The sequence below is a fragment of the Crocuta crocuta genome, unplaced genomic scaffold (assembly GCF_008692635.1).
Source record: "Crocuta crocuta isolate KB4526 unplaced genomic scaffold, BGI_CrCroc_1.0 scaffold313, whole genome shotgun sequence".
Classification (NCBI taxonomy): Eukaryota; Metazoa; Chordata; class Mammalia; order Carnivora; family Hyaenidae; genus Crocuta; species Crocuta crocuta.
In genome coordinates, this window is record NW_027527814.1 from 495671 (window position 1) to 518550 (window position 22880).

General features: G+C 55.3%; 1 protein-coding gene across 4 annotated transcripts in view; it reads left to right on the forward strand.

Annotated features, from left to right (window-relative positions):
• The window catches only part of CABIN1 (calcineurin binding protein 1), a 152326-nt gene that overhangs the window by 97682 nt on the left and 31764 nt on the right, over positions 1–22880 (forward strand). For all 4 annotated transcript variants that reach the window (XM_077775182.1, XM_077775206.1, XM_077775199.1 and 1 more), the window contains one exon: positions 9910–10023. In XM_077775182.1, the coding sequence (XP_077631308.1) occupies positions 9910–10023 (114 nt within the window). The remainder of the gene's footprint in view (positions 1–9909; positions 10024–22880) is intronic.

The following is a 22880-nucleotide window of genomic DNA, read 5'->3' on the forward strand; positions in this document are numbered from 1 at the left end:
AAAAAAAAAAAAAGATAAACAGCATGATACTAGCCTAAGCATAGATATATAGATCAGCAGAATAGACCTGGGAGCCCAGAAACAAAGGCATACATCTATGGTCAATTGATTTTTGACAGGGGTGCCAGGATACTTCTGTGGAGGAAAGGACAGTCTTCTTAACAAATGGTGCTGGGATAATTGGATATCCACATGCAAAAGAATGAAGTTGGACCCCTGCTTCGCACCATGTTCAAAAATGAACTCAAAATGTCTCAGAAAGCTTAACTTCAGAGCTAAAAGCTGTAAGACTTTTAGAAGAAAACATAGATGTCAATCTTCATGACCTTGGACTAGGCACAGGTGACAAATAACAAATAAATAATATAATAATGATAATAAACAGGACACCATCAAAATTAAAAGCTTGTGTTTCAAAAGACATTACCGAAGAATGCACAGAAAGGGAGAAGTATTTATAGGACACATTCACGCACACCTCGTTTTACTGTGCTTTACTTGATTGCACTTTGCAGATACTGCGTTTTTTACACGTGGAAGGTTTGCAACAACCCTGTATTGGACAAGTCTTTTGGTGCCATTTTCCCAGGAGTATTTGGTCATTTTGTGTCTCTGTATCACATTTCGGTAATTCATATGACTATGATTAGTTGTTACGACTTGCTGAAAGCTCAGATGGTGGCTAGCAGTTTTTAGCAATGAAGTATTTTAAAATTAAGATACATACTTTTTTTTTAGACATAATGCTGTTGCACACATAGTAGACTATAGTTTAGCATAAACATAACTTTTACCTGCACTGGGAAACCTAAAAGTTCATTGACTCACTTTATTTTGTTATTCATTTTATTGTGGTGGTCTTGAACTGAACCCATAATATCTCTGAGGTACGCTTATATGTGGTCAGGGACTTGTATCTAGAATATATATATTTTTAAAAACCCTTACAACTCAATAATTAAAAGACAACCCAATGTAAAAGTAGGCAAAAGATCTGAATAGACATTTCTCCAAAGAAGATATACAAATAAATGGCAAATAAGCACAGGAAAAGATGTTTAGTACCATTAGCCATTAGGGAAATGTGAATCCAAACCACGTTGAGATACCACCTCACACCTGCTAGGATGGCTACAGTCAGAGACTTCAGCCTCTATTGCTGGGGGTCTCGGGAGGTATGAGCAGCCACTACCCTGCTGGCAGTTCTGGGGGGTTGGGGGGACATGGGAGTTGGGCACCAGGACTCTGTGTCTCCTGCATAGAGACCAGGATTTGTGAACACTGGTGGTGCTTTCCAGGACTGGTTTCCTCTGTGGAGGGGCCTCTTGTTTGGGTTACTGCCTCTCCTAAATTTCCTTGTTTTGTGCTTATTGCTCGGTCTCAACTTGAGGAATGTTCTTCCTATTCTTTGCTCTCGCTGGTCCTCCCAGGTCACTTGATGTCTTAAGAGAAAGGCCAAGTGGCACACCAGTGTGGCACTGAGACAGCCTGGCCTGGGCAGCTCCTCGGTGTTGTTTCTCACAGCACCCTGCCCAGCAGGGCGAGCAGGAAACTGAGGCTCAGAGGGGATAGCAGCCTGTCTCATGCCCCTTGTTAAGGATGTTTCAGGGCCTGGACTCTGCCCCCTGGAGTTGGCCAGCTGATGGGGGCCTCTGGGGCTCAGATCTTTATTCTGCTTCTACTTTCCTTCTGGGGGAGACTGAGCCCTTCTAGCCTAGGTCCTTCACCTGGCCAGGTGGGTAGATGCCCAGCTTCCTGCTAAAGCCACCCGGCAGCTGACTGGCAGCATTAGGCTGAGCCAGGAAATATTTGCTGAGAGCCCTGTGTGAGAGGCTGGCGGTTTAGCAGAAGCAAGGCTGCTACCAGCCCCCTGTGAGCACAGTGGCCACCCAGTAATTGGGCTGCTGCTGGTCAGTGTGGCAGGACTCAGGCAGTGAGCTGGGGGTGGAAGTGAGGAAGGAGAGGAGACGGGCCTGTTCTATGGGAGAGGCTACCTTCCTGGGGCTCGGCGCACAGCCAGTTTCTGAGCCCTGGGCTGGGGCTCTGCTCATCTGGCCCCAGCACTGCCTGAGTCAGGGCTTGGCCTTCATCTGACTCGTGTGTGACCGAAAGGTTTTCCTCCCATTTTCCCGGGTGGGCGTGAGCCTTGCTGGCTCTGCTGTGGGATGAAGCCCACCTTTTGCTGTGTGGCTTTTCCCCTCTGAGCTGGAGCAGCTCTCAGACACAGTTAGCACCCAAGTTGTCACCGAGAGGTGACCCCCAGGTGAGGATCGCTCAGAAGCCTGAGATGTGAGATGGGGAAGGAGCTACTCAGCCTGCCCTGATCATAGGCCTGACTCTTTCCCAGACCGTGTGATGAGAGTGCCTTCCCAACCCCACCACTTGTCCCCTTGCCAGCATGCGTCCTGGAACCTGGGCGCTCCCCCAGGGGCCAGCTCCCAGACCCTCACCTGGGCTCAGCCAGCTGGCCAGCTGGCTTCCTGTTTCAGTCCTGTGGACAGGTTTCTTAAACTGTCAAGTGGAGATAACGGCACCCTGGTTATAGGTTTTCTTGTGAGGAAAAGTGAGTTACTGCTGCTTTGCCAGCTGGGAAATCTCTATACTGAGGACCAAAGCAGCCTGTCTTGCAAGCCCCACGTGTACTCTGTGTTGATGAGAGCACAGGCCATGTGCTCTGAGCAAGGCTCTGGCCCTGTCCTGGTCTACTCCCAGAGGTGGCTGCACAGCATCATGGTCAAGCCTGTTGCGTGCATCCTCCTGGTGGTGGAGGGCAAGACCCTGTCTGGGTGGCACAGGGTGGGATGGCAGCCTGGCTGCTTCGGCCCAATCAGACCTCCTCCTCTGGCCTAGAACCCGTGTAGGGTGAACCCGGACCCCAGTGTCTGTTTAGGGCTTGTTTGGTTTGAAGCTGCCTCCTACCAGAAGAGTCCAGTGGTGCTGCTTCTGCCTATAATGTCCAGAAAAGCTGCTGACCTTTGACTTTGGAGTCAGTTTCTGCTCTGCTGTGAGCTAGGGCAAGAGACTGGCCAGATGGGTTGTGCACCGCTGCCTTCACCCATCTGTCATGGATAGTTTCCCACCTGCCCATGCCACTGGCCCACATATGGACCCTGCAGGGCTGGGTTACACAAGAGGGCCCGTGAGGAAGGCTGTGCACTGTGACTGGGTGAATGTGAGGGATTGGTCCTCCAGGCCATGACACAGCTGCCCCCGGTACAGCCTGCAACACCTTGCTGCATACGTGCCAGTGAGTGTCCTGGGAGCAGGTGGCATCCCAGGCCCAACAGCAGGACCAGGCATGAGGAGGGCATGCTGACCACCCCTTCAGTTCCTGTTCCCCTTGTGTATACACAGAACGACGCTGTGTCCCAGGCTCCCCATGCAGAAGCCCCGGGGCTGCTGTAGGTCCTGGCTGGCCAGGCTCTTGTCAAGCTGTGATGTACAAAATGAGACTGGAGATTTTTCTCAACTTAGGAAACTATATTAGGCATTCCAGAGTCCCTGCAATGTGGTTTGAAGACTTTGCTGTACCTTTGGGTATCAGAGAAGAGAGCACAAATGATCCCCCTCAGGCCCACTGCTTTCGTTGTCCTCAGGAAAGAGGAGAGATCTGGACCCCAACAGTTTGAATGAGTTGAGTACTCCCCTGTCATCATCCAGTATAAATAATACCCAGTTTGGAAAGAAAACAAGCTACCACTACCTCAGCATCCCACAGACCACGATATAACAGAAGTCCTTGTATTTTAGTGTCGCTCCCCCGTTCCCCCCTTGGTGTGGCTCCTGTGTGTGTCTGCAGGTTCGTTCATTCAGCAGCTGTCCCCTGCATTGTCATGAGCGAAGCCCTGTGTGAGGTGCTGGGGTGCAGTGGCATACACAGCAAAACCCTCCCCTCAAGTGCACACAGAGGGAATGGAGAGTAGAAACACGCCTAATGGCAGTTAATGATGCATCTGGAGGAAAAATAAAGCTGCTAAGGAGGTGTAGTGGCAGAGTGTGGCTATTTAGGCAGGAAGGTCTGGGAAGGCCTCTCTAAGCGAAGACCTGAAGCTGGTGAGTGAACTGAACTAGCCAAGGCGATACCAGGAGAGACTTCTGGGTGGACAGCACAGCCTACACGTGTGCCCTGAGATAGGAATGGCCCTGGTGGGGCTAGAATCAGCCAGAAGCCTCTGTGACTGGCTGGGCAGTGAGGAGAGGGAAAGAAGGTGCAGTCAGAGCTCCTGAAGGCCTGGTTAGGCAGGGAATAGTTGTGGGGTAGCGTTTTAAGTGAGGTTAGAGCTACCCCAAAGTTATGTGTAAAAGACTGGCTGCTGTGTAGAGAGTAAGGGGGGTTACCAGTCACAGGCTTCTGATGGCTCCATCCAACCGCTAATCCAAAGAGCCTTAATGAAGGAGGGATTTACAGTGGCCTGGCTTAAGACCAGGAATCCACAGGGTAGGGCTTGTGCAAGGGCCCTGGGCCAGCCCCGGGACACCTCTGCAGCAGGCTGCCTCTCAGAGCTTTTGGCCCTTGGTGGCCAACCCTTAGCTCTGACAGAGGGAGGGAACTCAGAATAAATGTGCTGCTCTCCTCCCTGCCCAAGTCTCCGCTCTCCTGCTGGTGCCGCTTGCTGGTCCAGCCCACCCGACAGCTAGCCAGTGTCTCTGTGTCCTGGCTCTCCAGGTCTGTGCGGGGAGGGCGGAGGAGGAGCCAGGACATACTTTGCCCAGTTCAGGGGCAAGGCCAGGTCCTTGGAGAAGATGTGGGAAAGCCCGGCTTGGCAAGGGGAGGGGGCTGCATGGGCAGGGGTGCTCTCCCCAAGACACAGGTAGGGAACTTGGTGCATTTGTAGACAGCTACTTCCCCATCTGCTATCACTGGTGTTCAGCCGACTCTAAGAGCAGCCTCTAGCTGAGGCCCCAGGAGGTTATAGGACTCTCCCGAGACTGCCAGGCACTCATTCATTTATTCCTTCAACAAACCCGTGTGTACCACTCACTGCGTGCTCTTGTGGAGAACTGCCAGGCAAACCTAGGGCTTCTGAATTAAATGGTTTGGAGGGAAGAACAGGGAAGGGTGTCTTGAAAGACAGACTTCATGCTCCAGTCTACCCAGCACATGAGCTCCAAGCAGTCCCTTTTCCTATAGCTTCCTTGAGTAAAAGGAGTCCAGGGTGATGGCTCTGCCCCAGCACTCCTGCCTCCAGTCCTGGACGGCCTCCCATCCCCCCGCATACTGATGGCACCTTCCTGTGTCCACACCTCAGACTGTCCCGCAGGCTCAAACCCTGCCTGCTCCTTTTATCCTTTTCCCAAATATCTGTTGCATCCCTTCTGTGGACCCCATGCTGGCCTGCCCCCTGAGGACCCATCAGTGAAAAAGTCAGATGGTATCCCTGCCCTCACAGGGCTGACAGACAAGAGGGGGCAGATAGCAAAGGCATCAGAGAGTCAGCAGAAGAGGTTGTTTAAGGTGACCATGGGGCTGTGGGGACAGGATTGGGGGGCGGATGGAGGTGGGGTGAGATGGCCCCTGGCCGAGAGACCTGCAAGGACCAAAGGTAGGGCAGAGGCAAGTGTGGCTGCAGGGCCACACATGACGGGAGAGGGGAGGGAGGGAGATGAGCCTGCATGTGAGGGAAAATGAGGTAGGGAGCTGGCTGTCACTCTGAGGGAGCTGAAGCCTTCAAGCAGAGGAGTCAGGAGGGTCTGTCTGTCTTATGCCAGGATAGGGATGTCCAGGCGACAGGCGGTGGAGGACACTGAGGTACCATATGCTTCTGGGGATTCTCCTCCCTGCCTCACAGCAAGACTCTGCCCTCCATCTGCCCCTTGTTAGGGCATGTAGTACATTCACCATCTGTCAGAGGAGGATGTGTGTGCGTGCGCTAGGCCTTGGGGGGCCCATGGGTCCCAGAAAGGTTGTGCCTTTATCTGGCAAGTGGCCCCATGGTGTTTCTCCCATTCCCAGAGGTGACAGTAAGCCAAGGCTCTGGGCCAGTGGCGTGTTGACAGGTTGCTCAAGGCCAAGACCGGACTGCCTTGGAGGTGTCCCTGGTGGCTGGCTAGGCCTCTCAAGCACATAGCATGACCCCAGGCAGGTTTGTAAAGTGACTTGCCCACCTGTGGGTGAGGGCGCACAGTAAAGAGCCCAAGTCTTGGAGTCTTCCAGGCCTGGACTGGAATGCAAGCCTGGCTCTGCTACTTCCTGGCTTGGGGGCCTCAGACCCAACTCTTGAACCTCTCTGAGACTGTTTCCTCTTTGGTAAACTTGGCAATTACATAGGATGAGGAGTTTTGTGCTGTCCTTAGCCCAGGTGGCCCCGAGCCTCTCGCCTCCCCATAGCATGAAGCTGCAGGGCAAACTGCAGTACAGGTGCGTTGAGGTGGGTCAGCTCTCCCTGCCCCTCCACTCCCCTCCCCAGCCTGGCACTTGTCAGTTCCCCAGACAGACTTCCTTATCCCTGTCAGCTCTCGTCCAGGGCCTCAGACATGTATTAGCTAAGGTCTCTCATGATCCGTCTGGACACTGTGTGCCTGCGCCATCGACCAGCTCTCTCTGGCTGACAGTGGTGGGGGGTGACTGGGGAGCCTTACTCTCTGCCGGTGTGCGGGGTCCAAGTCTGCAGGAGGCTAATTGACCATCCAGATCACATTTGGCAGGCCCATGCTTTCTGCACTCTTCTCAAGTGGCTGGTTTTCAGGTCTCTAAGAACCCTGGGACCTCTCCCACAGCCTCCTCGCGTTCTGGTTCTCCGCTTCTCCCCTGACTGTTCCAGCGGGAAGGGCCGTCTTGGTGCAGGTGTCAAGGGAGAAGCTGCAGAGTGGTAGCAGAAACAGAAGTCGTAGAGGGATGTACGTTCCTGTCCCATTGCCCTAGTGCCTGGAATGACACCTGGCTCCGGGAAGCAGGGTCCCCTCATTCTCCCCACTGTGACCCGGGTGCTGTTCTCTCGCACGTGTCCCCAGCCACATGGAAGTCTCTGTTGGATTTTATTTTCTTGATGTTCTTAAGAGAACAGCCATCAGGAGATGCTTCTTCGAGCCTTACTTCCCCACCCCCCTCAGACTGCTGCTACTTCTTAAAGGGGGTCAGCTGGATATTTCCCATAAGTCCCCAAGGAACCGCAGAAGAGGCTTTTGTGGCAGAAGTTCCAAGACCGCTGTGTGCACAGCTCTGGTGTCATCTCCCCTAGCGGCCTCGCTGACTTACTTAGGTTGAACCAGAGTTGGGTTTCCTTTGTGCCCTACCTCCATGGTCACGGTCAGGTGGGCTCACCTGTCATGTTTGAAGTGCAGAGCTTGGTCTTCTGTCTTACGTCCCTTTCTGTGAGGGTCTTCACGATGATTAGACTGTCGGCTTCTCACATCTCATTTGGGTGAGACTTTGAGCCAAGTGGCACAGAGACCAAGGGATCAAGGCTGAGTACTGATAGAGGTTGTGAGCCTCCCTCCTGGGCTTCCTGAGCTGTTGCTCTTCCTGCTAAAGGTCTGAAGCTTTATCTTCTCTTTGAATCCTGTGTCCTGGAGCCCTGAGGAGCCCTGGTCGGCTTGAACTAATCTGAGTTAGATTTTATTCCTTGGAATGAAGCACACCCAACCCACACTGTTTCCCTGCTCTGTGCTCAGCGTGTTCATGGCTAACCCTCCCTCCCCTGGCAGAAGCATCAGGCCAGGCTCATAACCAATGTTGGGAGGCTTCTGAAGGGACTGCTCTGGGAGGCGAGGTCTCTGAGCCAGACTTCTGGGCACTGCCCTGGACATTGGAATGTGAACTGCAGGTTCACCCCCCTGGGATGTTGAAGCTCAAAAGTTAAAGGCTGGGACTGAGTGACTGAGTATTCACTCTTTCTGCATATAGGACAGAGTGGCCTCTGTGCTCCTGGTCAAGGGTCAGGGACTGTGGCTACCCAGGGAGCCCCTCTCCTCTGCCTGTCTCTGCCTACCCCACAAGGGGGCAGAGAGGAGGTGCCTCAGCCTTCATTCAGGAAGCCTAATCATTCACCATGAATGGCTGTAGCATCAGCTTCCGAGGCCCTAGAAAGACCTGAGAGTCCTGGAAAAGTATTGTCTCAGGAGACCAGAGCTACAGCCACTCCTCACTGACAGCTGCTAAGCCTCAGTGAGAGCGGCCCCCGCACAGCCCTTGGTGTGATTCCTGCTCTGGGCTCGCCTTGGTGTTTTGCTTGGAGTCTGTAAGAGAGGCAGAGTCTCAGCCTGATCCTGATCTCAACATGTCAGATGTGTCTGAGCAGGTGTTTGGGCTCAAGGAGGGCTCTGAGCAAAAAAGCAAGCCTTCTGAGTGCAGGTTAGAGGGGTCAGCTGTGCAAAGGGCTGTGTACAGTGTGTGCCCTCTCATCTAGCCGGGGCTGTCCCTGCTCCCGTATGTGCCGGGCTGCTCATGACCTTCTAGCCTCCAGCCCCACATTGAACCTGCTTAGGCCAGACTGGGCTGTAGCCCTGCTGGCCAAAGGCAGCCTTGACTTTACGGGGCCTCAGCCTCCAGCCACTCTCAGAGCCAGGCCACGTCCCTGTAGAAAACGGCCTCGGAGTCACTGCCAGGCTTAATCATCCAGGCTTCCCCCAGGAGATGATGCTCTCCCTCGGGCTTCCACAGAAGAGCTAGCTGTGAGTGTGCCATCCAGGAGATGTAGGCTTGAAACTTTATTCATCTTCCTCCCAGAGAGACCCTCATTTCTATATGCCTCACCCCCTCACAGCTGTGGGGTCCTGCCTGGTGCTGTGTGCAGAGCAGTCCTCGGCTCTGACAGCAACCCCTGGGGCATATCCCTCTGTGCAGGGGGTAGGAGCCGAGGCTCAAAAGCAGGCCAGCAGGGGCTCCCAGCCAGCAAACCAGGGCGCTGACATTTGCACTTTCCCCAGAAGTTGTGATGAGGGGGACTGTCATAAGTTTAGCCTGACCAGTAGTGAGCAGAGTGGGAGCAAGTAGGACAGGCTTGTGGGCCAAGAAGTGAGAAGGCATTAAGCAGTCGGGATGTGAGGGGATAAAGGCCTGGCATGAGGGGTGAAAGAGGCAAGGAAGCGACCTGGATGGGGGTGGAGCAGGAGTACTGATTGGAGAGAGTGGGCACTGTGGAAAAAAGGGTCTTCTGGTCCCAACTCTGCCCCCTGCTGGCTTTTCCCTTGTAAGACAGCACTGTCCAGGTGCTAGGGTGAGATAGTGCGGGCAGGGTGCTTAGCTGTGGTCCTGGCTGTGGGAGCCTCCACGGGAAAGACCTGAGAGGAAAGTGGTAGGCCAGGCAGGCAGTGGGGAAGGGCTGCTCTCTGAGTCAGTGACAAGGCCCCAAAGAAGGCCAAGGCAGCCAGGCCCACACCCAGCCTCTCACACTTGGGCTGGTAGGCTCCTGTTCCCACCCTGCCACCCCCTGGGCCTGGGTTCCAAGAGGCACCATTGTGCAGAGAGTGCTAGCCTGAGCACTGTGGACGGAGCCTTCCTCCCCTCCCAAGTACTCAAGCCCCTGGTGTCCTAAAGTGACCAGCTCTTCCAAGCCCAAGGTGGCTGTGTCATCAGGTGTGATGAGTACTGCTGAGACCCTGTCAAGTCAGGGCTGACTCTTTGGGATAGCAGGGGTCTGCCTGACAGAAGGTGGGGCACTGGGTCCATGTTGCAGTTTTTCAAGGCTGATCCAGGTGTGGGGTCCCTCTCTGTGCCCTTCTTGGGCAGTCTAAGGCTATATCCTAAGTCAGCTGTGCTAAGCAGGAAATCAGTTCCGGAAATGTATCCCACAGCCAGATGATCAAAGCCCACGGCCTGAGCTCTCTGGAGCTGTGGGATCGGTGTCTGCAGGAGCCACTGCTCATCGCCGCTCTGCCAGCGCAGCCAGGAAGGAGGGGACTGCCTCCCTTCCCCGTGGGCGCCGCAAGCTGCCCACACACTCACTTCCAACCTACTTCTTGTTTCCCCAGAACCTCCAGTGGGCCCGCGACGTGTTGCTAGGCAGCAGTATCCCGTGGCAACAACTGCAGCACATGCCGGCACAGGGGCTCTTCTGCGAGAGGAACAAGACCAATTTCTTCAACGTGAGTACTTTGCCTTGTTGATTTCCGAGGCTGCTTGCTGCACTGCTTTGCGCTGGAGGCGTGCAGATGGCCCCCCTGGGCGGGTGTGCCCAGGACCACGGCTCTGCGGCATCCTCAGAGGGCGGGCAGGGTGGCGCAGTCTAGAGTGCACCAGACTTGGGAGTGGGGCCGTGCTTGCCGAGTGACTTCTGGCAAGTCGCTGCCCACCCTGGGCACTGGTTTGCCCGTCCGTGGGCTCGAGGGATGGATGAGCTCAGTGTGTACTCTGGAGCTCCCGATGTTCACAGCAGGCAGTGATGGAGGGGCTCCACGCCCATGGTCTGCCCCTCTGGAGCAGTTCTGTTGGACCCCACGTGGTCTTGGGCACCTAGAAGATTCTGACTGAAGCCGCATCTACTGCCTGAAAAACAAGTTTGGACAGTGCTGGGCTTTCAGTGCCCTTCTAGCATTGACATTCTGTGTGGCATAGAGACCCACCCCTTGGCCAGGATGTGGCCCGTCACCAAGGCTTGTCTGCTTTCCATCCCTGAGGCCCCCTTAAGCCCATATCTACCCTGCTTGGCCACCCCACCTGGGCCCAGCCCTCCCTCATTTGCTCTGTCCTGCACAGAGACAGCTGGCCCCTCACTCTTCTACCTGCAAGTCCCTGCGCATCCCTCCCAGGACAGCCAGCTCCCAGCTAGGTGGCTTTAGCAAATTACCCAGACCCTCTGAGCTTTGGTTGCTTCTGTTTTCCTGGATTCTCTGTTAGATGTAAGGAAACTGAAGGGTGGGGTTGACCTGGACAGGAGCTGAGGAGAGCAGGTCTTGGGGCTGGAGGGGTGTGTCAAAGGCTGATTCTTGAGGCACATGGCAGTGGGAGCCTCCCCACTGAGAGCCAGCCGGGCAGTGACATGTCTGGGTCCGTGGCTCTGCGCCTCTCCCAGGCTGTAACATTCTAGTCCAGGCAGGGGCTGTAGAGCCAGGGAGCCCTGCATCCACCATCTCTCTCTATGGGTATTTCATAGACAAGCAGTAGATCTCATCAGTCTACACAGTATCAAGGACTGGCAGAGATGGCCAGGCCACAGCCACCACAGCAGCTGCTTCTCCTCCTGCATGTGTCCTTGCAGAGGGTGTCTGCCTATTTATAAGCCAGTGCACAGAAATGTACACAAAGGACAAAGTACACATGCTTCTGACCTTTTTTTTTTTTTTCACTTAATATATCTTGGAGAGTGTTTTAGAACTTGTTCGTTCTTTTTAGTAGCTGCATAGTATTCTCTCCCATGGATATGCCACAACTTACCCACCCATCCCCTACTGATGGGCATTTTAGGTGGTTTCCAGGCTTTTGTTGTTACCGTGTTTCATATATACATCTTTGCCAATGTGGGAATTCATTTATAAGATACGTTCCTAGAAATAATTTCCTGGCAAAGAGTTTCTGGTGCCTTTAACGTTTTAGAAGATAGTTCAGTCCAAAGATCCAGCCCATGTTCTCAAACTTAGATTCATTGTTTTCAGACCTCTCCCACACTATGTTATTTGTTTCCTATTTATTTAGTCTTTGGTAAGTGAAAAGTGTTACCATGTTTCACTTATTGTTAGTGAGATTGCCTGTGCTATCACATTAGCAATTTTAATTCCTTTTTCTGTGCCATTTCTACTCATGTTAATTTTCTTATTAGGTGGTTGGTCCTTTTCTTATTGATGTGTAAGAACTCTTTGTCGGTGTTCTGCAAACCTTTATTTCTGCAGTTGCCAAATTGAAGTTAGAGCCAGGCAGCTAGCTAGTTTCCCTAAGTTCCTTTGTTGTTTTTTTGTTATTGTTTGTTTTGTTTTGTTTTTAATTTTTTGAATGTTTGTTTGTTTTTGAGAGAGACCGCATGAGTGGGAGAGGGGCAGAGAGAGAGGGAGACACAGAATCTGAAGCAGGCTCCAGGCTCTGAGCTGTCAGCACAGAGCCCGATGGGGAGCTCGAACTCACGGACCACGAGATCATGACCTGAGCTGAAGCCTGACGCTTAACCTACTGAGCCACCCAGGCTCCCCTTCCCTGAATTCCTTTATAAAATGAGCTACCATTATTACCTGCCTTGAAGAGTAATTGTAGAGATCAAGTTATATAATGGGGTGTAGTGACCCTAATTTAGGATCTGGCACCTGGTAGGTGCTCAAGAAAACAGCTTCCTGGGGGCACCTAGGTAGATCATGATCACCTCAGGTCATGATCTCACGGTCATGAGATTGAGCCTATGTTGGGTTCTGTACTCCCTCCCTTGCTTGTGCGTGTACTCTCTCTCCCTCTCTCAAAAAAGAAAAGGAAAAGAAAGAGCTTCCCTTTCTTTCCCCTCTTACATTGTTGGTATTTGCCCTTAAAGACTATGCAGTAATATTGGAAGGAGAGACCCAACCTCCCTTTCTTCCTCATGGGTGGAGTGCTTACCCTTCCAAAGGATAGATAGGATTTAGGAGGCTGGCACCTCAGATGCTTGTGAACCCGGAGCACGTCTGAACTGGCAGCTGGCTGCTCTAGGCCCCTTCCCCACTGGGCTCACTCCCTGCATCAGCTCCTGTGGTTTCTGGGTCCTTCTAGAAAATGAGTTCTGTGGAAGAGCAGACAGGCTGCCTGTGGGAAAGAAGGCTGGCAGAGCCCTGGACGAGCCTGGCGCATAGGCCGCGCCTCCCTGGAGCCAGAAGCCCCCACAGATACAAGCTACACCCAGCCTGGACTGGATGTTTTGGGTGTTTTTACCTCCTGTGTGTCAGCTGTTTGTTTCCGTGCTTCCCAGAAACCCACTGCTTTTACCACCCATGGGTGCTCTCTAGCCTGAGTCCGGGCCACCCCTACTCTCTCAGGTCTTCTTTTTGGAGGTGACTCGGGGCTCCTCGTGTTTCTCCAGCCCGAGATGTTAACCTCTGGGCAGAGGCCAAATGGACACTTACTGCCCAATGCATCCCTGTACCCAAGGGACAGGTGCTCCCAGCTGCTTGGTGACAGGGTAGCCTTTGCTGAGCCCACCCTGCTCTGTCCTTGCCACTGCTATAGGAGGACCCTCGGGGTGGACACCTCTTCTAGCCACAGATCTGAAGCAGGCCCTGCACTGACAGCAGAGAGCCCGACGCGGGGCTTGAACTCACAAACCAGGAGATCATGACCCAAGCCGAAGTTGGATGCTCAACCAACTGAGCTGCTTAGAGGTCCCTTTTTGTTTCTTTTTTAAACCTCCCATTATTTTTTAATGACAATTTCTGAAAATTGTGTGAGTCACATGGGACCACATTGTCACTGCAGACAGTCCAGACACACAGTGGAGCAGGTGGCCTTCTCAGAGGTACTTGTGTGCATGGTTGGGCTGTTCTCTTTCTTCAGGGGTGTGTGTGCAAAATCAGGCAAGTTTGTTGTGCAGCTTTAAAAAATTGCGCGTACATGCTTTTCAGCAACATGGGTTTTTTCTGCTGACACTGAGTCTTAGAGAAGTTTCCGTGCAAGGAGCACAGGCCATCTCACATTAGGAGCTGCCTCCCAGTATTGTGTCACATGAGGGCCATGGTCTCCTTGAGTGGGCACCTACGTGGGGCTGGTCTCTGGGCTCCAAGGCAGGCTGCGGTGGGCTTTCCTGGGCACCTCTCTGTGCCGTTTTCCTCTCCGAGTCCCTGGTTGTCTTTACCTGGCCCAGAAGAGGTGCTCGCTGTTTGTGGACTGATTCCATTCGTGCCTTTTCGTGTAACAGATGGTCCCCAGGCCTGTCCTCCTGGGCCAGACAGCACTGGCTGCCGTGATGCCCCTGCTGCAGGACACTTGCAGGCTTGCAGCAGAGCCCCCACATGCCTGTCCCTCCATGCAGGGCCTCTGTAGGACACCATGGGGCACATGGGAGAGGCAGATGACCCTGAGGGATTGGCGTGTGCTGGGGGCAGGGTGGGTGCTATTCAGCCAGAAAAGGGGCAAGACCCAGAAGCCTTGTGGGGTTCAGGGTTGGAGGCCCCTTCAGGGGACCTCCTCAAGGTTGGGCCGTGCCCAAGGCAGCACCATGGGTGAAGGGCCAGACAGAGGGATGGGTGCTGAGGGTGGGCGAGTATGACCTCATCGGGTCTCCTTGCACCCAGGGCTTGCCAGGCCTGCTGCACCGATGGCGGGGCCCTGCAGTGGCATAGACGTGGCGTGTGGCAGGGCGCAGCAGTGTGGTTGGATGAGCGTGTGAGAGAGAGGAATGAGCTTGGCGCATCTCCAGTCCCACTGCTCCACAACTTGACTGAGAGGGAACAGTTCCCAGCCCACCCCCTTCCTCTGCCGTGGAAAAGCCCTGCTTGTGGGCTGTCTGCCGAGCAGGTGGGAGCTCATGGGCCATGGCTCCGGCTCCCGAGCAGGCTGGAGCCCCAACCGAGGACCCCATCACCTCAGCCTCTCCCACCATGCGGAACAGTCTGGTCTTTGCTGAAACAGAGCCGGAGTTGTTGAACCTTGTTGGTCAGGGTCTCGTGGCCCTTCCTGCCCTGGCGGGGCCTGGCCTGAGTCCTGGTGCCTGCTCTTTCAGAGTCTCGGGCGGGACCAGACTGTGTGATTCAGAGGTGGCCCCTTGGGCCAGCTGCAGAATGGTGGCTGGGAAGACAGGGAAGCCAGAGGCAGGAGGCACTGCGGTGGGGGTTGGGCCTGGGGGGCATATGAGCCTTCCTGAGCCAGTGCCAGCCCTGAGTGAGCTGCAGGTTGGGGGAGGGTGGCAGGGGACTGTCCCTCTCTGGGCAGAGGGGGCCCGGAAAGCAGGCTCAAAGTACACTGTGGAAGCTGAGGGCTCGTCTCCGAGTGCCCAGAAGCTTCTACAGCTTCCTGTGCCCGTTTGTGCACCTCTGGATGGGTGGGCCTGCATAGGCTAGAGCTGGGCTTTTCTGTCCAAAGTGAACTTGTCTCCCTCTTGTAGTTGATTCAGAAACGTTCCCATAGTAACCAAGCCAGAGATGGCTCTCTCTCCTTTCCCAAAATGTTTGCTTATTTTAGTAGGCAGGGTTTTTTCTGGTTTCAACCCAGTTTCCAGCCACTGTGAAAAAAGCAAAAGAAGCCGAGGGCCCAACTAGCACTGCTTCCCTGCCCTGAGGCAGGGTGGGCAGCGGTTGTGGCCGGAGTTTGGGGGAGCAGAGGTGACATGCTGACTCACTGGGACTTGGCTGCCCTGCCACAGTGTCCCCCCAGCCATTCCCGCCCCATGTGGTGGTCTGCCTGCAGCGCAGGCAAGTAGTCTGTGGCCTGCAGCACCCAGGGCAGGTTCCTAGGCCCTGGGCCACTGAGACGAGCTCAGACTTTGGACTTGGGTGGACTCAGCTTCTGGCCACTCCACCCCTTACTAGGCCCCACACAGGACACAGGGTGGATGTTGGCAGGGCGCTCATGATAGGTGGAGGGAAACCCCCCCACCCAGCACACCTTGGCACATCACACAACTCACTCTTCTGCCTGCCTAGGGCTTCAGGGCTTCTCGCAGATCGCAGTGGTGCTGCAGGAGGGCAGTGCTGGCACCAGAAGGGGCGTGGCTACAGCAAGTGGAGGGAGCCCCATCTCTCATGGGCCAGGGCCCTCCGGAGGCTCCAAGCCCTGCCCTGGCTCTAGTCGGGCAGCCTGAAATGGGGACATGGCCGTCTCCTCCCACCACATGGGCCCCTTTCTGCACGGTGTGGCTTGGCCTTTGGTGCCTGTGGACGCAGGTCATGCTCACTCCCTCTTGGTCAGTGCTGCGTAGCACTCCCCTCCGGCTTACCTACCTGCCCTCTTCCCAGTGGAGCAGTAGCTTCCAGTTCTCCACTGGTATAAAAACATGGCCTTCCCTGTCTCCTTCCTCAACTGTGCAAGTCCCCAGAGCAAGTGCCTGAGAGTGCATGCTGGGTCACAGGCCCTCGGCAACCAGGGCCTCCACACGTCAGAAGCCTGATGGTTCTGCAGCAAGTGCCCAGGTTCCCTCCCACCAGCCCCCTCCCTGCCCGCTCCTTGCACACAAAACCGTTGAGTGGTTTCATTTTGGCCTGTCCGTGGGGTGACTGGGAAAGCTGAGCCCTTCCTGTACCCATGGTTAGTCCCTCTGTCTGCCCTAGCTCTGGTGTGCACTCCTACCCGGCAGCCACCACGTGGGCCCTGTGGTTCTGTTTGTCTGGACTCCATGTTGCTTCAAGTGTTGGGAGATACAGTCTTCATGAGCTGTCTTTGTTCTCTCAGCACTGGTGCTGTGTGGTTGCCAGCCCTGGGGCCTGAGTACTCACTGAGAGCTCCGATGGGAGAGGAAAGGCCCCCATAGGTTAGGCAGCCCACTGGTGGGAGAGCTGCCCATCAGACCTGGGGAGAAGGAGGGAAGGCCTCTAAAGCCCCCAACACCCTATCTTTCTAGGCAAGAATAAGTCACACCCATTCTACTCTAACGCCACCAGTTGGCTGTGTGAACTTGGGGGAGTCCCCCTCCACCTACCCAGTGAGCTGATACCTAGTATTAGGGAAGGGCAGGCACAGCAGGCCCACCTCCCAGGCAGGCAGCCAGCCTCTGAGCCTAATGCACGGCTGGGCCCAAGACGGTGCCTATTGTACAGGTCAGACCCCAGCCAGTGCCGTGGCCCTTAAGAGAGAGGCCAGTGGTGCTTAGGAGGGCACAGACCCTGGAACCCAGCACACTGGGCACTCCCAGGCAGGAACTTCGTCTAGAAAAGCATCCCAGCACATCCTCCTGGGCACAGTGCCCAACAGGCAAGGCATGCTTAGAGATCGTGGATTTTTCCCACCCTCGAGGGTTCCCTGGGACATGATTAGCTTGGAACTGAGCAGTCCCAGAGTGGGGGCGAACAGGCACCATCCTGGCTTGGGTGAGCCCTGGCTAGGCCCTGGGGTCTGTGCCCAAGGCATCTGCTTCCTGTTGCAGGGCCACACTTGGCCCTTCTTTTCCACCACCCTCCTAATTCCCGAGAGGCACCATGGTGGGCCCGTGGGCAGCTCTTGCCTCACTTGCACCTACCCCCAAAGCTGAGTCACTGACACCCACCCCCAGATGCCAGTCCTAAGTTCAAGGCCTTTTGCAACAGGCAGTCGTCAGGGAAGACCAAGGCACGACCCAGGGACGAGGTGTTGGTCTCCACCCAGTTAATTATACCCTATGCCGCCCCTGACAGCTGCTCATTGATCCTGCCTCCCAGCAGTAAACAAGCCCCAGGAGCGCCAGCATGGGGTGTTCCTGCCTATGGGGCGCTCCAGTGTAGAGTCCCGCCCATCCTTTCGGGTCAGGGCCAGGGAATGTCAGAATAGGAAGCCCCTGGTTGGCAACAGACCCACACCTTTCCTGAAGTCAGTGCACACATGTCACTTTCTCTGCTCTAGGGACCGGTTGTGGCGAGTTCTGGTTCCACCTCTGCTTGTCCCTGTGCCTACACCTTTAGGAATGTGTTGTCCCTTTGTTAAGCCTGCTGTGTACCAGGCCCTGGGCCAGCTGCATTGTCAGTGAGGTCCAGTGTCTGCAGGCCCATTTCATGGAGGTGCCAAGAGGGAAGGTACCTTGGCTGAGGTCCTGTGATCAGTCTGTTGGAGGAGGAGTGTTAGCTTCACTGTATCTAGTGCTGAAGCCCGTGGGTGGTAGCTGGTGGCCACACACGAGGGAGGAAGAGCGGAAAGCCAGGGGCATATTGGCCTCTGCACTGGGATTGGCCCAAGCAGCAGTGTTGCCCAAATGGTTCAATGGCTGGGTAGCAATGGGCATGGGAACATGAGCATCTAGCCCTGCCCTGGCAGGTGGGGTTGGGACTCTAGGTGGATGGGGGCTGGAGTCAGTAGTTGGGTCATGGTATAGACCAGGGCCACCTAAAGGACTAGGACTGCACTGTTTCCTGGTGTGGACACCGGTGTGGGCATGTGTAGGCATGACTGGGTTGGGCCACCTGTCTGTGGTAGACAGTCCCTGCCTAGTTCCACCCAGGGGCTGTGGCTCCTGAGGAGAGTACAGTAACAGTAGAGGCTTTCACTGTTGCCACAGTGCCAGAGCATCTGTGCCCGGCCTGGCCCCTGGCCATGGCAGGACTGGCCCTGTTTACGAGCACTCACTGGGGGCTTTATTTGGGGTACCACCTTTGATTCTCCACAGTGTGTCTGTGTGGCTTAGGTCCTATTATTATCCCCATTGTACAGAAGGGAAAGTTGATGCCAACAGGTGTCGTAAGCTGTCAAAATCAAAAGCCCTTTCCTACCCTCTGTCCACCAGGCTGACCTGGCTTCCCTTGTTGGTCAACAGAGCTTGTGACCCTGTTTTCAGGCCCTGTTCATAGGCCACTCCCTGGCTGATGTGCTTGCTCTGAGGACTCGGGGGAAAGATGCCACCAAAGGGAGTGGGGTGCTTCTGCAGCAGCACTGGCCAGCAGTCATGCTATGGTGGCCGAGGCTTGGCTACCCAGGTGTGCACCTGAGCCGGGACCCAGGCATTTTGAACCTAGTTGGGGCAGTGGGAGATAGGCCCTAGAGATAGGCAGAGGAGAGATGCAGGGCTCCCACAGCCCAGTGGGATGATAGGCAGGGCCGTAAGAACAGGAAGGGTGGGTGTGCAGGCGGACGGGGGTGGGCCCGGCCTGGAGCTCAGCTCTGCAGTGCTCTAGGTCCACCATCCCACACATTCCTGTCCAGTGCATGGACCCTAGGTCTACATGTGTGTATGTGGGATGCCAGGACACTGCTGAAGGGCCACTGCTCATCATCCCACTACTTCCTACACACCCATACCATGGGATTCTCAGAGGAAATTACTGAAGTTTGTTGTGGCTTTCCTCTCCCCCCATGGTACCAAGTCCCCAGTGGCTGCAGTATCCCGCCTAGCCAGCAAGGAACGGGCTAGGAGCACAGCCTGCCTGTGATGGAGGGGACTGTGGAAGGTGTCCTGGCCTCCCCTTGCTCCTCCCTAAGATCCCCAGAGCTGTGCAGCAGCTCTGTGAACGGGGTGGAAGGAAACCCCGTCACGTCATGGTGGGAGTTAGAGAACAGAAAAGAAGGGAAAAGTTTAAATTGAGGAAATCTGAGCTCTCTGGCTGTAGTAGAAATGGCTGCAGTGGTGCTATTTTTAGCATTGTTGAGATGATCTATGGGCCAGTTGCAAAAGTAAACAAAAGATTCACTTCAAGTTCTCCAGGGAAAAAAGGTCCGGTTTTTAAGAGTCTTAAAAAGGTTAGCAAACTTGTGTGACTTCTTAGCTTATCGCTGGGTTCTCCTTCCTTCCCATGTCCTGCAAAGCCATGCAAGCTTTGTTGAACTTCACAGCTTCTGGCTCACTGGACTCTGGTTCAGCCCGGAGCAGGTGCTAGAGACCTTCCCGTCCACATCCCTGCCTCCCTGTCTGTGGGGACCGTGAGCCCAAGAAGTAGCAGGTGGGGAGGGGCTGGCTCCCACCTGAGAAGCTGCAGAGTATCCTGGCCCAAGGGGCCGCCATGCAGTAGGGCAGTGGGGACAAGGCCACAGGACACCCAGGCCCCTACCCTGAGAACCACAACATAATCATCGATCCCTGCCCCTGCCCAGCTGCCCTCATTCACAGCTAGAATTTTTTTAAAACCACCAACAATCCAAGGTAGGCAGCCTTTAGATGATCATCCCCCAGCATGCAGTCTTTTCTGGCCTTTGGAGATAGTTTCCATCTCCAGATATGGAACCATAGCAGTGGCAGTGCCAGGACGCTTGGGCAGAGGGAGACAATGTGTTTAAGCCCTTGGCATTCGCGATCTCGCATGCCATGATAGTCCTGCAACCACCCACCCTGCGGTCCTGCACAAGGGTGCAGAGACCCCTGCAGGTGGCACAGCTGTGACTTGCCTTGGGTCACACAGCCAGCAAGTGGCAGAGCCCAGACTGGAGTCCAGGCCCGGGAGCCACATCCTGAGGGCCAGCTTCCGCGCCGGAGTTTCTGGCCAACCCGGGGGGCCGGCAGTGATTGTGTACATGTCCAGAACTGACCTCAGCCCACAGCCCCCTCCGCCCAGCCGCTGGGGGTGCTCAGTCAGGACCTTGCTGTTTAACATTCCTGAAGAGAAGAACATTTTCCAGTGTAGACTTCTTTTCCCGCTGCAAGTTATTTTTTAGAGGCTTGCTCTTGAATAAGTGTCCCGGCCGCATCTTTTTGAGGCACTGCACGTAACGGTCTTAGTCTAGGCAGCGAACTATTGGCTTTATCCCCTTGGGACACTGCCCCAGACATAGGTGTGCCATCTGGAGGGGCAGCACCCCTGTGCCAAGGGCAACAGGAGGGGTCCCACTTCTAGAAGGAGGCCCGGGCCTTGGGAAGGCTTTGGAGAGCAGAACAACGTAGGTGGCCCACTCAGACCAAAGACCTGAGGCTGGCTAGGAGCAAGGGGAGAGCCCAAGGGTAGGCTGTGGTTGCTGAGGCTGTAGGCACCCCATCTCAGGGCCAGGAAGATGAAGAGACCCCTCTTTATGCCCCATCCTCGCAGAGGCTAGTCGGTGGGTACCACCTGGCTCCTAAGCTGAGATGGGAAAAAATGTCAGTGAGTGGGCCCCTGCCAGGGAGGGGAGGGAGGCCACAGAGCTTGCTTCCATGGGTGCAGAGAATCTTGGGGGTGGAAGGCGCCTCCTTCATTACTCTTCCCTGCAACCCCACAATCCCCATCTCATGACAAGCAGGCTGAGGCTGAGAACAATGACAGCCTGAGCCCAGCTCCTGGGAGGAGCGAAGCTGGGATTCCTGTCCCACAGAGCCTGGCCTCAGAGAGCTCAGACCTCTCCCTGTCCCTACCCACACACAGCCTGCACCTGGTCTAGCAAGGTTTGAGGTCAGAGCCCAGACAGAGCCCGTGCTGTTGGTTGTGGGGCCCCGGGCAGACAGGAGGGGGCCTGCAGACACGACTGCCCACCCCTGCCCTGGGCTTCTTACTGTGCACCAGGCTCCAAGCAGCTGGCTCCATCCAGACCTTGTGGGAAGGAGGGGTGCTGCATTTACCCTGGTTGCAGATGAGGAACCAGAGGTGGCTAGCCCCAGGCCACTGAGCCACGGAGTGGTAGGGTAGGGAATGAGTCCAGGGCTCTGCCTTCTGCCATGGTGCCACTCCCCACCCCACCCCCAGACCCAGCCTGCCCACTGACGGAGCCAGGATGTGGAAGTACTGGGGTGGGACTTGACCGCTCAGACTCAGTCTCCTCATCTGTGAGATGGGAGGTATGAGTGTCCAGCACGTAACACTCAAGAGCCTTGGTGCCAACCCTGTGATCACCCTTGTGAGGTGATCACAAGCCACATATCTGAGCCCCAAGGAGTAGCCCTGTGCAGCCCGGATGTGCCCTTTTCTGGGCCTAACTCCTACCAGAGTGTGCGGCTGCTCTGCCTGGCCCTCACCGCAACTGGGGACTGCTGGGCTCTTGTCACCACTGAGCATTCCCATTCTGTTTCCCAAAAAACCCACCTAGATGATAAAAACAAGAAGCAGTAGCATCACCCAACCAGGGAGGATTCCGGATGTGGGAGGTGGCAGGGGTGGAGAGCAGTTGAGGGTCTCCAACAGGGGTGGGGACCAAAGAGAGGGCAGGATGTATGTGCTTACCATTGCCTGCCCTCCCCAGAGCTGTGCCCATTTAGCAGCCCTTTAGCACCCACTCCCTACCCAATTGCCTCCCCTTCCTCACCACAGCTTCCTGGGTGTCTTTCCAGACAGATCATCATCCCTCAAGAGTGAGGGAACTTGAGGGTTCGGGGGTGAGATGCCCACAGCCTTTGGCCACTCTGAGGCAGCCCAAGCTCAAGTAGAAGCTCGGGGGATGGATTTCCTGAGGCGATGGGCATTGGCCACAGGCCATAGGAGTCCCTGTGAGGGGCCTAAACAGTACCTCCCCGTGGCCCAGAGATGCTTCCATACAAGAGCATTATCTGATGATAAAGCTGCCAGGTTTTGCTTGTGATGGATTCTTGTGAGCACGGGGCTGCCTGAAGCTCTCTGGGGACCCTGGCTGCTCTTGAGCCCCAGGGTTGAAGGTCACATTCCTGGCCATCTTCTGCACACGATGGTGAGGTTGCCTTGTACAGCGGCACATCAAACCAGGAGCCTCTACAGGTGTGGCTGGGGCTTGTGATGGCAGGTGGGGCCCCGAGCATGGCTGGGATGCGGGATACCACATGACTGGTTCAGGTTGGGCCTGATCCACACATCTTTCCTGTGTATCCCATTCTGGACCAGATTGATGCTGCCCTAACCTCAGAGTATAGTTTTGCTGTTAACTTCCTTGTCCTGGTCCCTGGTGACATCGGTTTTACCACCTCCAAAGGTGGGCCGGTGGATGAGGTCAGTGGTTTTCCAAAAGAACCCTCTCTCACACACCCCACTGGGAAACATGAAAGGGCAGCTTCTCCAGCAGACAGGAAGGGCTGGTGCCACCTGCTTCAGCCGCACCCTTCCCCTGTCCAGGCTCCCGAGAAGGAGGGGCAGAGCCCAGGAGAGGCTGAGGGGGTCTCTGCCCTGCCACCATTCTGCCAACCCAGACAAGGCTTCCTGAGCTCAGTGGCCAGGCCTTCTTTCTGGGGTGGCTTCAGTTTAGGAATTTGTCTCCTCTTCCCCACCTTCTTTTCCACTGTTCCTCTTTGGAAAGTTTGACCAAGTTGCTTCTGAGAGAGCAGAATTGGGTTTAAAATCCAAACCAGAGCTCCAGCTCCAGGAGTCCCTGCCTGGTTTCCATGGTGACAGGCTATGGCCACCAGTACCCCTGAGGGCAGAGCAAGGACTCCCTCACAGGGGCAAGCCCTGGCCCTGCTCCCAGCCTGGCTCCATCCATACAGCTGGGCGGCTCTGGGCAAGCCAGTCAGATTTGGTAAGGCTTCCTTTCTTCATCTGCACAGTGGGGCTGACCAGACCTCCTCATGGGGTTATAATGGGAC